General features: G+C 35.4%; 2 protein-coding genes across 2 annotated transcripts in view; both read left to right on the top strand.

Moving 5' to 3' along the window:
• The window catches only part of LOC105626861 (E3 ubiquitin-protein ligase highwire-like), a 12,766-nt gene extending 5,613 nt beyond the window's left edge, over positions 1–7,153 (top strand). The window contains exons 14-26 of the mRNA XM_012208153.1: positions 106–1,650; positions 1,720–1,891; positions 1,989–2,374; positions 2,459–2,588; positions 2,673–3,079; positions 3,153–3,267; positions 3,403–3,593; positions 4,506–4,931; positions 5,008–5,379; positions 5,439–5,663; positions 5,733–6,505; positions 6,592–6,959; positions 7,038–7,153. Coding sequence (XP_012063543.1) covers positions 106–1,650; positions 1,720–1,891; positions 1,989–2,374; positions 2,459–2,588; positions 2,673–3,079; positions 3,153–3,267; positions 3,403–3,593; positions 4,506–4,931; positions 5,008–5,379; positions 5,439–5,663; positions 5,733–6,505; positions 6,592–6,959; positions 7,038–7,153 — 5,226 coding nt within the window. The remainder of the gene's footprint in view (positions 1–105; positions 1,651–1,719; positions 1,892–1,988; positions 2,375–2,458; positions 2,589–2,672; positions 3,080–3,152; positions 3,268–3,402; positions 3,594–4,505; positions 4,932–5,007; positions 5,380–5,438; positions 5,664–5,732; positions 6,506–6,591; positions 6,960–7,037) is intronic.
• An 8,840-nt stretch (positions 7,154–15,993) lies between these two features.
• Positions 15,994–16,604, top strand: part of LOC105626790 (WD repeat-containing protein 47) — a 64,143-nt gene continuing 63,532 nt past the window's right edge. Inside the window, exon 1 of the mRNA XM_012208086.1 lies at positions 15,994–16,058. Within this exon, the coding sequence (XP_012063476.1) occupies positions 15,994–16,058 (65 nt within the window). The remainder of the gene's footprint in view (positions 16,059–16,604) is intronic.

Consider the following 16,604-nt stretch of genomic DNA (forward strand, 5'->3'; position numbering starts at 1 on the left):
ATATATATATATATATATATATATATATATATATATATATATATATATATACCATAAATCTATTAGAATTATTCAAAGAATAGAAAAGTATATATTTTTTTAAAGGATACGCAAGAAAGTCCGCGCAAAGTGTCTCAAGCGCAAACGCAGACAAGTCCCGAAAGCGCTACCACAGCTATGAAGGGTCATTTCAACATCGGTTCATCCGGAATAAAGGACGAGCGACATTCACCGAAAATGAACAGGAGAGATCACATGAAAGCCGTAAAAACAAGAGCAAAACGTGCTATGTCACCCGCCAACGCACAGCAAAGTCCCAGTCCTAATCGTGCTCTAAATTTATGTAAAGACAAGGTGAAAGAAGCAATCAGTCCTTCCGTAGCAGAATGTCTGAGAGCTGTTTTCGCCGCGTTCTTGTGGCACGAAGGAATTGTACATGACGCCATGGCTTGCGCGAGTTTTCTCAAGTTCCACCCAAGTTTACCGAAACAGGGTGCGCTAGTGGTAACTAGACAAACTGTCGTGCAATCCAGCGATAAGCAGCAACAGGAGCAAAAAGCACGTCAAAGACACTCCGTCGAGGTGACAAATGCTGGTAATTATTTGCATATTCAGCCCAGCACGTTGGAGACTCTCACGCGATCAGCTGCGAACGCTAATGCCAATAGGAGTAGGAAAAAACAGGAGAACACGATCAAGGAAGAAATTCAGGCGAGTGCGGGCAAACTTAGTTCTCTGCCTGAGTTCCATACGGTCGCGATATTACCACCAGCGTTAAAGAGCTTAGTTTTTTTATGGGAAGAACTTAGTACTAATTGTCTGCAAGCTATCGAACAACAATCAATTTTGCCTAGTCCCATATCGCAGATACAAACGATGAAACTAGTGAAACGACCAATACCGGAGAAACGTCCTAGAGAGGACAAAATGAAAGAACGTGAGAAGAAAGGCAGCCGGAAGAAGAAAGAATGGAAACCCATTGGCAGAGCGAATGCATCTGAGGTTTTAGCTGGAATTGAACGGGAGACTATCTGTGAACTTTGTGGTTTAATGTTTCCACATCCAGTCACTTATCATATGAAAATGATGCATCCAGGCTGCGGCTGGCACGCGGGCGGAAAAGGATACAACAGTGGCGGAAACTATTGCGTGGGATGGGCAGGCAATTGCGGTGATGGTGGGATCGGTGGTAGCTCGTGGTATTTAATCTGCGACACGTGTAGAGATAAGTATCTGAAGGCCAGAAAGAATAAATTCGCGAAGAAATTCGTAAGCGGAATTTCCAAAAGAAAAAATGGCACGAGCAAAGTTCTGTCTCCGATTAACAGTCCTGGCGGAAACGAAACTCATATAATTATGAAGAGCAACGCAATGTTTTTACTGGATTTAGCTAGTGCTTCTGGCTTTAATATCCCTAAACAGCAAAGACGACCATCGCAGACTTTATCGTCTGTAGCTGAGAATTATAGCCCTCCTGAGGCCACTGGACCATTTCCTCCTACTGGACCATTCCAATGTTTGCAAGCCTTAGGTGTTCATCATTCGCAGAGTCATGATGAAAGGTATTACGAAGAAACTCTGAGACGTGAAAATGGACAACAAAATAATTATGAGGGAAACAATAGTGCATTCAATAATACAAACGGCAGGGTAAGGAAATATTTTTGTTTTTTGTTATTTTTAATAATCAACATTTAATTATCGTTATCTTACTTGCAGCCATTGTCAGAATATCCAACGAGTGATAGTGATAATGAAAGTAGTAAAAATCGTAGTACCTTTCATAGATCCGTATCTATGTCTACCGGTGCACCTTGGGCTAGAAATAGTAACGACGGCAGAGTCGTTATGATGAGAAAACGAAATAACAGCAGTAGCGAAATGAATAACGGTTCGATTTTATTTTACACGATAATTATAAATACGTTAGATGGAAAAATAAATTTTTCTTAAAAAATATTAGTACAATATATCTTGTCGTTTTTCAGAAGCGGGTTCTTCGCTTTTATGTTATCCATCCGCTGCACTGCAGAAATTAGTGCCATCAATGGATCAGTCTGCTATAGTATCTACTAGTCAAACCGAAATAGCGAGTAACGATCGAATAGAAATTCTCATGAGACCTGTAATGTTGTTCGTTCTTCAGCAACACAATCTGCAACATCTGCAACTTGCGATGAAGCAAGCGTTACGCCGTGCCGCTTGTCGAGTTTATGCGATGCAAGCGTTAAATTGGCTTTTGAGAAGCGTAACGCAACCAATTTGTTTGCACGACTTACTTTGGTGGTTTGTTTCATCTCTTACACCAGTTGTTGCTTCTGATAATACGGATGCGAATGATGATGATAATAGAACGGAAAAGAAGGAAGATCATGTAAGTATTTTTAATAAGAATTTATTTGTTACTTGTTAGTATTTGTAGACGAATGTGTTATTTAATATTGTGATTAATTTGTAGGATATGATTGGCGTCAGCGAGCACCCTTTAAGTGATTTAGTAATAGCCGGAGAATCCGTCAATCCATTACCTACTGTGTTTCATACTTTACTGCAAACAATTGCGGATTTAATGTTATTACCACCACTTGGTAAGTCATTATCAAATTAAAAGATATTTAATAAATGTATTATAATAATTTTAATCAATGTTATTAAATAACATTGATTTACAGGATCTCCGTTACAACAAGCTGCGATTCGTTGCTGGGGTATTCGATTTACGGCAGCAGATCATATGTTTTTACATAGAAGTCACGTATTTAGTAACATCAGTAAAATCCTATCGCGATCCGAGGAAGAAGAAGATGTAACAATGAGTATGCACGAGAGTCACCAATCAACAATTTCACAACAAATGAGTAGTTGGGTGGAAGCTTTGAAGGATTTAACTTCCAATATTGAGATCAAAGCCTCTAGTAGACAAGCCATGATTGGTAGTCTAACAGACAATTCCACAGAAACATTTTGGGAATCTGGAGACGAAGATCGTAATAAAACTAAAGTGATTACAATCCTCTGTGGCGCTCATTCCTTACCTAGAATGTTATATGTACACATAGATAATTGCCGTGATTTAACAGTAAGTTCTTTTCATAAAACTAGATTTTTACTTTATTTAACAATATTTGTCTAATCTAAAATTTATTCATAAGCACAAAGTGTCAAGTGTGACTTTCTTATCTGGTATCAACGCCGATGAGATGATAAAACTAAGATATGTAGAGATCGAAAGTAGATCAGCTGGCTGGATTAATTGCCCAATCACTGGTAATATAAACATTTATAATTAGTATTAGATTGCATATTAAAGGTATTTAAAAAAATGTATTTTATTTTAAGAAGTGCTGACTCTGTCCCTCTATATATAATAATATAATTTGATTATAATGTTTTTCTTCACAGATCAACGTCATATAGTTGTGGGTATGGAACTAAAGGGCCCAGATAATTCTTTGCGAGTTCGTCAAATCAGATTGCTGGGCGAGGTCGAAGGAGGATCTCTGAAAATAGGAAAACAGCTAAGCGCACAGACTATCCAACAAAGAAATTGCGAGGCAGAAACTTTGAAAGTGTTTCGACTAATCACGTCTCAGGTCAGTACGCATAATTTTTTGCAATTTATTTTCTAATTACACGAATCCTATCTTCCTATTATATAATCTTTTTTTCTCTCTTACTTTTTTTTCTTGTTTTTTTTCCCTAACTATTTCCAATCCTCTACTTTTTCAACGATTCCTTCATTCTGTGTTTCGCAGCCAGACGACAAAGACGTTTCTTCGCAATACCACTTTTAAATTTTATATTCTTTTGCCAATGAATTGAATTAAATATTCTTGGTAGAAGTAATTGTGTACTAATACAGATATGAAAATTTTTTTGTGGACACTATAACATTGTAATTATAAAGTAACTTTGACTATATAAGTTCTAATTTATAATCTACAGACGACTTTCATTGCTTCATATTCAATATCATTGTACTTATTGTTCTGGCGTTTTCATTGCTTTAGATATTGTGTTATTATAAAGTTTCGTTCTCATTATTTTTATATATTAACCTGAATTTGAATTTACGATGCTTGTGAATATTTTGCGCACTTTGACACCAATATGGCCTTTTATTATCTTGACTAACTTCTAACATATACGCTATATTATTGCGGACGTAATATCGGAATAATATTCATGACGTAATATTCATGATGACATGATGCGATTTTATAGATTGCTATTTGTTTTTTGTATTATTTTATTAGGTGATCCGTTTAATTTAAGTACATTAATTTAATTTATCTGTTCTATTTAAGTATGTTTATATGTAACATTGAGGATGACCCGATCGGGCTCGAAACGATGTCTGTTATTTGCTTTAGATCATGATAATTATATTTATTTTCTTTATTTACAGTTTTGCATTGTTGTTTTTTGGTTCATAGCCTTTCTAAACTTATTTTTAATTTTATTTTTTATTGTAATGTTTTCTGCAATGTTATAATGTATCACAGGTATTTGGGAAACTTATACAAGGAGAAAAGCAACAACAGATGGAACCGACAGAAGGTACTAATGAGGATTTAGAGGACAGTAACGATCTCCGAGAACATATGGTTGGCATATTGTTCAGCAGAAGCAATTTAACGCACTTACAAAAACAAGTATGCACTCATATTGTGCAAGCGATTAGAAAGGAGACTATACGCTTGAGAGAAGAATGGGAGACACTTTTATGTTCGCCGACACCTGCTAACAGCGTATTAAGCGACAATAGTGATCTTCCAAAAGCGGCCGATACTTATTGCTTCGAAATGCTTTCTATGGTTCTTGCTCTAAGTGGTAGTTCTGTAGGACAATATTATTTATCGCATCAAACCGGATTATTAAAAGATCTATTGAGTTTATTGCACACCGGATCAGCAAGAGTGCAACGTCAAGTATGTTCTATTAGCTTTGCAACATTAAATGTGTTAAATGAAGTTTGAAACAATTTTCAACATAATATTGTTTTAGGTAACATCTCTTCTACGACGAATATTGCCTGAAATTAAACCCGAAACACTAGCGAACGTTATAAACGTCGAACGACTACCGCCTACTGATTTCAGTATCGTATCCGCTGCGAACAGCGGCTTTACTCATGTTTTAGATTTTAACGAACATTCCGCCGGAATTCTCGATGTATTTTTAAGCTGTATTGCAAAAGCATTGACCGTGCAAGTCAAAGTGAAAGGAAAAGAAAACAATGGCAAAGCGCTTCAAACCGTTTCATTAGCCACTAGCATCCATCCGAAAAGTTACGTTGGAACGAGATGGTGGTTAAGGGGTTGCATGACGCGTAAGCTGGCAGAAGTAATAATTCAACTTTTGAAGGATATGGCATCGGTGAGTATTATGATTAATTCGTTTTGTAATACTTAAACTAATATGTTTTTTACTATCAGGGTAAATTATCTGAGGAATGGGCATCTGTAACGAAAGCAGCTATAGCAGAAAATATCCTAAACTTAACTAGACTGGACGAGAAGAGCCGCGATTCTACAGAATGCCTTCGATCTCCAACACTATGGTTAGCACTGGCTTCTTTATGCGTTTTGAATTCGGAACATGTAGAAAGACTATCATCTGGTCAATGGAGCGGTTCTGAAGGACAGCAATTGCCACCAAGAGTAAGATTATCATTATATCTTCGAATTATTGTGTATAATAAGAATAACTAACTTTGCTTTTTTTTATAGCCGACATGTAGTAATCACGATGATGACGAAACTACGGCTATTATTCAATGTAATGTTTGTGGTAATTTATGCGCGGAATGCGATAGAATTTTACATCTTCATAGAAAAACGAGAACGCATCTTAGACAAGTATGTAAGGAAGAAGAAGAAGCGATACGAGTAGATCTTCATGAAGGTTGTGGCAGAACAAAGCTATTCTGGATTTTGGCTTTGGCAGACAGTAGAACATTGAAGGCATTGGTAGAATTTCGTGATGGCGCGCCGAGAAAACCGGTTGGTGCCACTACTGGTATTTGTAGATTTTGCGGTACTACGGGAAATACAGGTTTGCTAGCAATAGGCAATATTTGCGCTGATCATGATTGTCAGGAACACGCTAAAAATGCGTGTAACATGATTCATTCTTGCGGCCACATTTGTGGAGGTGTTAGGAATGAGAGAACTTGCTTGCCCTGCCTTCATCGTTGCGTATCTGGGACGGATTTGAAACAGGACGCTGATGACATGTGCATGATTTGCTTCACCGAGGCCCTGTCTTGCGCACCAGCGATTCAGTTGCAGTGCGGCCATGTATTCCATCTACATTGTTGTCGACATGTCCTGATGAAGCGTTGGGTGGGACCACGAATTACGTTTGGTTTCTCTTTGTGTCCGATTTGTAAAATACCGATGGATCATCCGACATTGTCCGAGCAATTGGCAAGTGTCAAAGAGCTATACGAAGACGTACGAAGGAAGGCGCTAATGCGCTTGGAATACGAAGGCTTACACAAGTAATATCTTCTCAATTTTATCATGCAATTTTACGCAAAATCTCCATTATATATAAATATATTGAAATTATTTTATTTTTTCGCAGAGCCGAAGGAACTTTTGCACCAGGCGGTCGTTATCAAGACCCTGCTGCTTACGCAATGGAACGATACGCGTATTATGTGTGTTACAAATGCCAGAAGGCTTATTATGGTGGTGAGGCACGTTGCGATGCGCAATTAGGCGGAGAATCGTTCGACCCTGCTGAACTAGTATGTGGCGGTTGTAGTGACGTAGCAAGGGCACAAATGTGCCCGAAGCATGGAGCAGACTTTCTTGAGTATAAATGCCGATATTGCTGTTCGGTAGCGGTATTCTTCTGCTTCGGAACAACACATTTCTGCAAGCCTTGCCACGATGATTTCCAACGTGTTACTACTATCCCGAAGAGTGAGCTGCCTATGTGTCCTGCTGGTACATAAAATTTTCCGATTCTCACAATGATAATTATTTTTCAAGGAATATAACTCATTATTGTTTTTTTCACCGAAGGTCCTAAGGCTAAACAACTGGAAGGAGATGAATGTCCATTGCATGTAAAGCATCCATCGACAGGAGAAGAATTTGCTCTAGGTTGCGGAATTTGCCGCAACGCGCACACATTCTAAGCTTCCAGTGCTGTTTTGTGATTTTTATGAAATATGGAATTGATGCAGATTAGAATAGGATATGAGATACATCATTTAATGCGCAATGATAAGTTTGCGATGCAAGAGGGTATATCTGTGTTAAGTAATGGATAAGCCGTTTCTATCGCTAAATTTAGTAATTAATTATTGACGGTAGACAGAGCGCATAAGCTTGTGTATCAAACTTTCACAAGTAAATCAAGAAGCGAATTTGACGTCGTTGCACGATGTAACAGAAGATATCTAATTATAATTATATACAATTATCTCTTTTAATTCGTAAAATAATATAATTCTCTGTACTATTTATAAGAAATGACCGAGTATTTAGTACTGATAATACTCAGATAAGAGAGTTATTGTATGTAAAGGAAATATATAATTAAGAATCATTACTCTAAATATCATTTAAATAATAAAAACGGGTGACAAAGATAGATAAAAATCAGGTTGTACGTAATATAATTATATATAATTATATATATAATAACCAGGGAATGAAAGTAACTTGTTGTATATTTGTAACGAAGTTACAGTTACAAATTATTTTTTTGGTAACTTTACTGGTAACTGCGTTATTTTTTTTAATAACTGTAACGATAATGTAGTTAAATTTCTTTGTAAACTGTAATAATAACGAATTTTACAGTTACTTTGCACACGATTGAACACAAGCCATTCGTAGCGCTTGAGACTAGAAAGCCCCTAGGCACTTGTTCATTGTGGTTGGTGGTCGGTCGTCAATTTGAAAAAAGTAATGAAAAAGTACCAGAAAGTTACTTTTTCAAGTAACGATAACTGTAATGTAATTTTCAAAATCGATAACTTGTTACTTTTTCTACTCGGTAACGAGTAACTTATTATTTTTAAAAAATAAATTTTTGTTCCCTGATAATAACATATATAAATAATTATATACATATATAAATATACATATATAAATAATTATATATATTAAACTCTTTATGTCTGAATACATCTCAATAGTTAATGAGTCAGTTTGGAAGTAGTATTTCGCATTTAGATTTTCCATTTGTTTTTATACTTTTTCATCAGTCGCGTGAATGTATACGCATTTATAATATTATATTCCTATTACTCATTCGACGCTCAGAACTTGTATCAGGTATATTATTTCCGTAAATGACTGTACGTGTTGCATGATCGTGTATATGAATGTTGCGTGCGCGCGCCGTTTGTTACTATTTACGTTCCTAAGTTTAAGAATTTAATGACAATTGCGAGAGTGTCATTGTGCTGATACGTTCCGAGATTTACACTATTTATTTATTACCGTATAGAACTTTTGAAAACCTCGCTGTTTTATGTTTCACCTCAAACGGGCCGACGTGATATAATTACGCGCATCAGTTATTGTTATTTATGTTCTAAATGTGTAAGAAAACATTAAATGGCAAAGAATCAAACGAATCGTGTTATTTTGCATCATGAGACCTCCATTATCATTATAATTAAAATTACAATTAATGTTAGATTAAAAGACCACTGAACATTAGAATGTAGAGATGAGAAGATTGAACTTGAAATATCTTAGGCTATTTTCAGTTTTGTACAATCAATTGCACCGTTATTATATTGCATTTCTATACAGTAAATTTAACTATCAATTAAATTATTATAATATAAATAAATATATATAAATAATACTATTTCGTTAATGAATGAAAATATTAATCTTTTGTCATTTGCCAGTGGAAAGAGAAATTAAAGATTAAAAGATTTTGCTATAAGCAAGAAGAAGAAGAAAAGAAAATTGTAAAAGATTTTACAACGAATTGTATTATAAATTAAAAGATTTTGCTATAAGCATTTTTGTCAGCTGAATTAATTGAAATTATTAATTACTGTATTGTCATGTCCATTTGCATAAAAATATTAATCTGTTATTCAATTTGTGAAAAAATTAGAGATTAGGGACGATGAATTTTACAATCAAAAATTTACTGTAAACAGTTTTAACCGAATTAATCGAAATTATTTATCATTGTTTGGCGTATTTGTTTGGATAGAAATATTAATCTTTTGTTATTTAACTTGTGGAAAAAAAGATCAAAGATTAGAGAGTAGAGAGACGAATATATTATGCAATCAAAACTTTCGCTAAATATAATAAAAGTAATTTCCATCAGTCGAATTAATCGATCCTACGATTACTTATAATTATTATTTCATATTTATTATATATAATATTTTTCATATTTATTATATATAATTATTATTTCATATTTATTATATCATATTTTGTCAAAAAGCGAGTTATGGAAATATTTGCAGGAATATTTGCAGAAAATTTTCGTAAAATCATATCGCAACTATGATCGAAAAGTAGAAATTCACGTGTCCCACCCGCCGTCGACGCCGGCGACGATCGATCCAAGATGGCGACGGCGCACGGGCGCCATCACGCGGCAGTGCGCCGCGAGCGGTCTCCGCGGAACGTGTAACGTGTGTGTGTGCGCGCGCGATCCTGACGTTTTTCGCCTCGATCAGCGGTAAGTAGCCTTTATTTACATGCCGTGCAACAATAGTTACATAATTCCCAAGACGTGTCGGGCGTCCGCCGGTGGCGGGTGCGAGTTTTTCACGCGCGATAACCGAACGGGAGACGTCTCTGTCCGAGAGAGAAAGAGAGAAAGAGAGAGGAGAACGTACCGAGAGACGTGAAGCTCCTACGCGCGTTCGTACCACCCTATCGCGGCCACCGTCGCTGTCATAATTCGCGACATTGCAGTTTATTTTTATCACGAGTCGCAGGTAATTGTGGCCGGCCTGTGGTCGAGCGAAATCAGCGAAATTATGCGCGTTCGTCTCAGCTCCATGTCTAATCTCGCGGATCTCTCGGAGTCTCTCTCGACTCGCACAGGAAAAGATATATCTCTCTTGCCTCACGCGATTCTCGCGAGGGAATCAATTTGTCGCGAAAACGATGCGGACTTCCGGTTGTTCGTACACTGGCGATTACTTCGCGTCGTATTTTTCTCCCTCTCAACGACGCCTAACCTCACTTACAGGCACGTTCTGTCAATCCATAAGGGATGCGCGCAACATCGTCTCGGTTATCGTCCGTGACATTGCACTGGTTCATTCATAACGTGCGATTAATTGCGCCTCAGCATGCCTGCACAAGATGTGCTGTCAGCTGCCGTTAGTTGCTCGTGACGTTGCTTTATTTATGACTCTCGCCGCGATATAATGCGCCGGCTCGAAAACCTTTCAATTAATAATTTATTTACTTACTAACTTCGGCTCAACAGTAACTGCAAAGTGGAAATTACTGTTTCCAAGAAAAAAATTATTTTTGTTTCTTTGGGACATCTTTTATATATAATAATTTATAATATTATTTATGAATGAAATAATATTATTTAAAATATAATTTATATCTACACATTTAATTTATATAAATTTATATTAAATTATTTAATTAATTTGTATCAATATAATTATTTATATCTAATTAAATCATATAAATTTACTATTTCCTTATTTTTTTTTCAATTTTATGCACATAAAAATTTATATAATTAATAAAGTCAGACACAAGAGAGAAATTATTTAAAATTTTGCAGAATTGTTAAATAATTAATTTTTAAAAAAAGAAACGAAATGTTAAAAAAATTTAAAAGCCGGATGTGTCTTTCACGCCAAAGCCCTTGGAGTTTCGGGACAAAGACGAATACAAAAAAGTAGATACCTATATTTGAATGTGTGTATTTATTACCGAGTACTGACGTCAACATGAATAGGTTAATGTCAATATCCTTATATTCATCAAATCTTCAAGGAGGCCCGCAATTTTTATTCCACAGAAAGCTTTTACTGTTGACGTTTTTTTCCTCCGGTTTTATTTTTATTTTACGCTCAGCGCAGACGAACGGTAAATTACACGCTGTCTCGAGATTTAAATCGATTTCGCTTATGGCCCGGCTGCGTATCGCGATCAAGATTAGAAAGACTAAGGACGGTATTCATAGTTCCTTCTTATTTCAAGACTGTCTTAAATAAGAACATCTTAAGACGCTAATATACGCACGGTCCTCTGATTAATTTGTGAACTTCTTAACACGGTCTTCTTACTTAAAACGGTCTTGAATATAAGATTTGACTATAAATACTGGGCTAAAATCTCAATCGAAGGTAATCACGACTTTTCAGTATAAAACTATTTAAAGCAGAAACAGATTTTGTCAAATACAATAAAATAAAAATGAAACTTCTCTGACGTGTAAGACTCGCGAGAAATAGAAGGAACATTTAATTAATAGAACGGGCAATTGTCAATTTGTAAATGAAATTTACGACGATAGACACTCCCTCGAGAACCTTCTTGGAGGAGCCATCGCGAAACTGGTTCAGACACGTGCGTAGCACGCGTCGGAGCACGCGCCTGTCACTCGTCTGGAAACGCTAGATGCAACACAATGCATCTATCTCTCAGCCGTATAAGTAAGAGCACTTCACTGTTTGCCACCGAAGTGAATTACCTGTCGCGAAGAAGTATGACGCACGTGCGATTACCTCGCTTGAATCACGGGGACACTAACCGTTTCATTGATAAAATTCATGAAGGCGTTCTCTACGATCATTTCGCGGTTGATTTTAACGCGCTGTATGGACCGCCTCTTAATCGAAGTCACTCGGAGGCATCCATGGAACCAGTTTCGGTGATGAGAGATCTTCTCATACCGTTATTTTTACCCGTACACGTATGAGGTTGCAACGAAACACATGCGATCAGTATGTCCGCCCGATAATTTGGCCGACGATATTAACACAAGGTATTGTTGGACGGACAAAATATTGCTTCTCTGACAGCGCCACATATATGGGACATTATTTCGTTATGGTTATCTAATGATTTATGATTTAAATATGGTTTATTTAGATTTTTTTTAAGTCATCTAATGAAAGGCATACTGACTTTTTAAATTGATAAAGACTTTATAAATTGCACAGAAAGGTTTTGCTGAAATAGCTAAAAATTCTTACTAAACCATCAAAATAATTATGTATTGTAGAACGCTCAAGTTTATTGTTAGAATATCAAAATTTTTTTGCAGTATTATATGTTCATCATGTTTGAATCTTTTATGCAAATATTTTAATGGTCCAATAAAATTATTTTCAGATTTATATTTAGTTACATTTTTAGATTTTTTTTTAGCAAAATCTTTGTCTTTCCATAAAGATATTCATTTTAGTTTATCGAGTCTCATATTTCATGTGAGACTCGATAAACTAAAATGAAACATTACGCTTGTAAAGCTACGGTCCATTTAATGCTACAAATGCTTCAAAGAATTTTTTTGATTGATCAATTAGTAAAATTCTTTCTTTTGAATGATCAATCAAATGCTTCAAATTTGTAATGTCAAATGGACCGCGTCTAAAAATATGACTATTGAAATACGAATATCGGATAATTATAATAAGCGACGTGATCTTCGTAGCAATGACGAAACAATTTAATATATCATTCATATTGATGTAAAATATTAATAAGTTTGTGTTTAATATACGATATCTTCATTCCTCGTTATTCAATGTTAAGGAATTGCTCTACCGCTTTAAATTAAAGCACAGGAATTTCTAATATTGATCTAATGTCAATGCTAATTAATTTTCCTATGTCGTAAATTATTGACTTGATTACGTCGGTATTAATATACTGCATTTTGTATGAATGTATTTCAAAAGTGTGAAGAAAAAACTTTACATTTTCTCTTCGCTTCGATTCTTTTGCTATCTTTCTCTCATTCGCTACTACATGATAGAAAGTTGTAAGATGTCAAACTTATCGCATCAGTGAACACGACGTACATTAATCGGATAAATATATTTGCAAATGCACGTCGTACACGCTTTTTCTTTGTCGAAGAAATCCGGTTGACTAAAAGCAATTAAGCGATTAATAGGATGAATTAACAGTTAGACGGAAAAGTATTATTATTTCTCCTATCCTATAAACAGGAAAGGAAAGTTCATGAAATTATATAGAAACATGCATTTATAGGGATATTTTATGATTTTATAAACAAAGAATCTAATATCGTTCCTTTACTTCAAAATGACAACTAAGAAACATCATTTTTTAGTTATTATCATAAATGAGTTAAATAAACATTACTATTAATCAACAAAATTGAATTTATTTCATATAAAAATCATCTAAATTGTCATAACTAAAAAAGAATGTGTAACAAAAAAAAGAGTGGCTTTAAAAAGAATCATTAAAATTACTAAAAAAGGATATTTTTTAAAAGTTGTAAAACGAATATAACAAGAAAATCATTTAATTAAGAATATCTTTTTACCGATATTAATTAATAATTTTCTCTTAAGTTAAAAATAACTTTTCTTTTGTTCTGAGAAACTTAATTTTTTGGAATTGTGTTATTTTTGAAGTAAAGGAGCGATGCTTCCAAAATGGAGAAACGAATTTGTATTGTATAGATAGGTTAAACTTTTATTTTCAGTAATGAAAGAGATTTGATTCAGGGCTTATCTGAAATTTTTAAATGTCATGCATCATATCCATGAGATATTATCGATTCAGTGATTTAATCTGCAATTTAATCATGCAATTTTCGTATGGAGATGCAAAGTAGAAAGTCGCCAATTTTGTTCGGTGAATGCGTATAACTTACGGCGTTTTTTTGCAGCAGCGGTTCAGTCTTTTCACGCGAATTTTCTTGTCGTTGGTAATCATCTAGCAGAGCGGCTCGCGATATTTAAATGTCGCGTTTCATCGTATTTAGAGTGTAACCAAGATGGTGCGTAATGACCAAGACAGTGCATTCTAAATGCATAAGTTTCGTCAAAGTGTTCTCATTAATGCAATTAACGGCATTATAATCGGCTTTGAGTAATTACAGATCGACTGGATTTTCGTCTTTTCTTACTTCTATTTTTCGGACATTACTATAAGTGATTCGTCGTATTCTTGAACAAGCGAGAACAAAGATTTTCCGGCTCTTTCAGCAGCTTACAATTACCAACCGGTTCTTAACAGAGGATTCCTTCTTCGCCTAATTGCCTCTTGATGTATGAAACGAAGTGCCCTACGGGTTCTTCTTATCTATAACTTTCCTTGTCGGTACCATACTAGTTTATTGATCTTTCTCTTCCGCTTGCAGAGATTTTATCGTAATAAACTGAACGTAATGCAGTTTTAAAGTTAAGCTTAATAGTAACATATGTTATATTATTAATTACTTATCTAAGAGATAAATTTTTAAAATTTTTAATTCTTTCAAATTTAATGACAATATTTAATGATATATATTTTTACAGACTAACATTATAAATTAACATGTAAGGTAATTTGTTTTCGTATGAGTCACTTTAGAAAAAAATATTAGCGTACTAAATATTAAATACAATCCATATCAATCTCAATCAGTAGCTTTAACATGATAAAAATGATTACAAAGCAATCTTTTTAAATAAATAATTTCTGACATTTTCAGTTATCGGAGATTTTGTTTAATTTTTGCTACTTGTCTTTTTGAATCTCGAAAAAATTAAATCGATTCTTTTATTCTGTAAAGGAAAGTGAGTCGAGACTGAGGGATTTTTTTTCTTTACGACAGTTAAAAATAAAGATTTCTTATTTTCGATATCGATATTGGCGACTTCAAACTTCTTCTGTGCTATAATTATACGAGGTGAGATTAGTTAGTATAGATTATCATCAAGATCAAGGTGAAAGCCCGGTATTCGGAGTTACCGTAACGAAGGAACTCGTTGGTCACATGATTCGATATTGCACATCTACCGCAATGACCTGCCGGGCGATCGAGGCAACAACATGAGCTCGCTTACGCGAACACAGATGCCTAAGAGCCTGGTAAGGTGAATGTTCCTCCTCGGAATCGGCGCGAGCACCTTCAGTCAGACCTTCTTCCTCTCCTCGACATTGCGGACGATGCATCGGCTGGTTCTCCGCGATCTCGCGTGCACTTGCAGTCTACCGCTCGTCGAAACCGTAACTGTTGATGACGTTCTCCCGTGGGATTGTAATTCAGTATCTCAGAAATGCAAGGATTATAATACCTTGCGATTGAATAACATTCTAAAACGTCGATTCCAATTAAAAGCGAGTATTTATTTTTAATTCAGAATTAAAAAAATATGTGTATCAGATATACTGTAAACAGTATTTCATGTCAACTATCAAGTGCAATGAATAGTTTTTAGTGAAATCGTGAGTCGATTGTTATCTCGGACAAGGTTGTTAACTCGCAAAATGTGGTGAGTCGTGTGATTTGAATCCAGAAAACAATTATTCGCGTGTCGACTAGCCGATCTACGTGACTTGCTGTGCTAGTTGCGTGTATTATGTGCCTCGTCGATTCTTGTACGCCAATTGTCTGTGGCGCGTGCCGGCCGATGCAGATTGCAGTGCGCGTTTCTTATTGGTATCTCGATATTCATTCTCCAAGAAATTGACCAGGCTATATCTTAGATCACAGATCTAGGATCGATTCGTGTATAATAAATTCCAGAGTTAAACCTCCAGTGATTCGTGTTCAGATTTGCATAATCGATACATTATAGTGTACCGTATTTTAATCGACGATTTTGCGAGCAATTTCCTCCTTTTTTTATATAGAACGACAAGCGTGATTTTCAAAGTGGAATTGTGACAAGAATTTATTTTAGGAATACAAAAATTGTACTGGTGTCATTAAATGTCTATTTACGAATGTGTCACGCCGAAAGTTGAACCCTTGTGCAGTAATTGTATATACATATAAAATTTTTTCATCTGCAAGATATGGGACACAAGCCTTACCATGGTCGTCGTAATGTCATCGGCGATCGCTGTAATTGAGGATTTCTCGAAGGATACTCTAGGAAGGTACGGGAAGCATTATAGTCGCACTATTACGCTGATCTCGTTTCCAGTAATTACGGTTCGGTATAATTAACCACGGCATTTATGTATTACGACGTTAAGTTAGCATGTGCTATCTTATGTTCAATTACCAGACGCTATCGCGTTACTATATTTATTGAGCACTTTGAAAATAATCGTTTGGATAATCGTGGCACGATTATCCTCTCCAAACATTGTGTTACGTGAATTCGGTTAGAACAGACAACGGTAATAAATTTGGAGCCGTTACGCATTCAAGTCCCACGATACGCATTGACTGAACGCAAATTGCTCCAAATGATTTCACGTCCCGTATGATTCCCATGTGTGATCTCATTTTTCAAGCAGTCTTAGATAATTTGTTTCTTGCAGATCATCTTTTTTTTCTTAACAATATCACAGTAGTGAAATACGAGCGATCGGTTCCGATTCATCGCTCTCTCTCTCTCTCTCTCTTTTCACACTTTTCTGTATTATAAGAAATAGTCGTAGGAAGAAGAAATATTTGCGAATGTGTGTGTGTGTGTG

The sequence above is a fragment of the Atta cephalotes genome (assembly GCF_000143395.1).
Source record: "Atta cephalotes unplaced genomic scaffold scaffold00006, whole genome shotgun sequence".
NCBI lineage: Eukaryota > Metazoa > Arthropoda > Insecta > Hymenoptera > Formicidae > Atta > Atta cephalotes.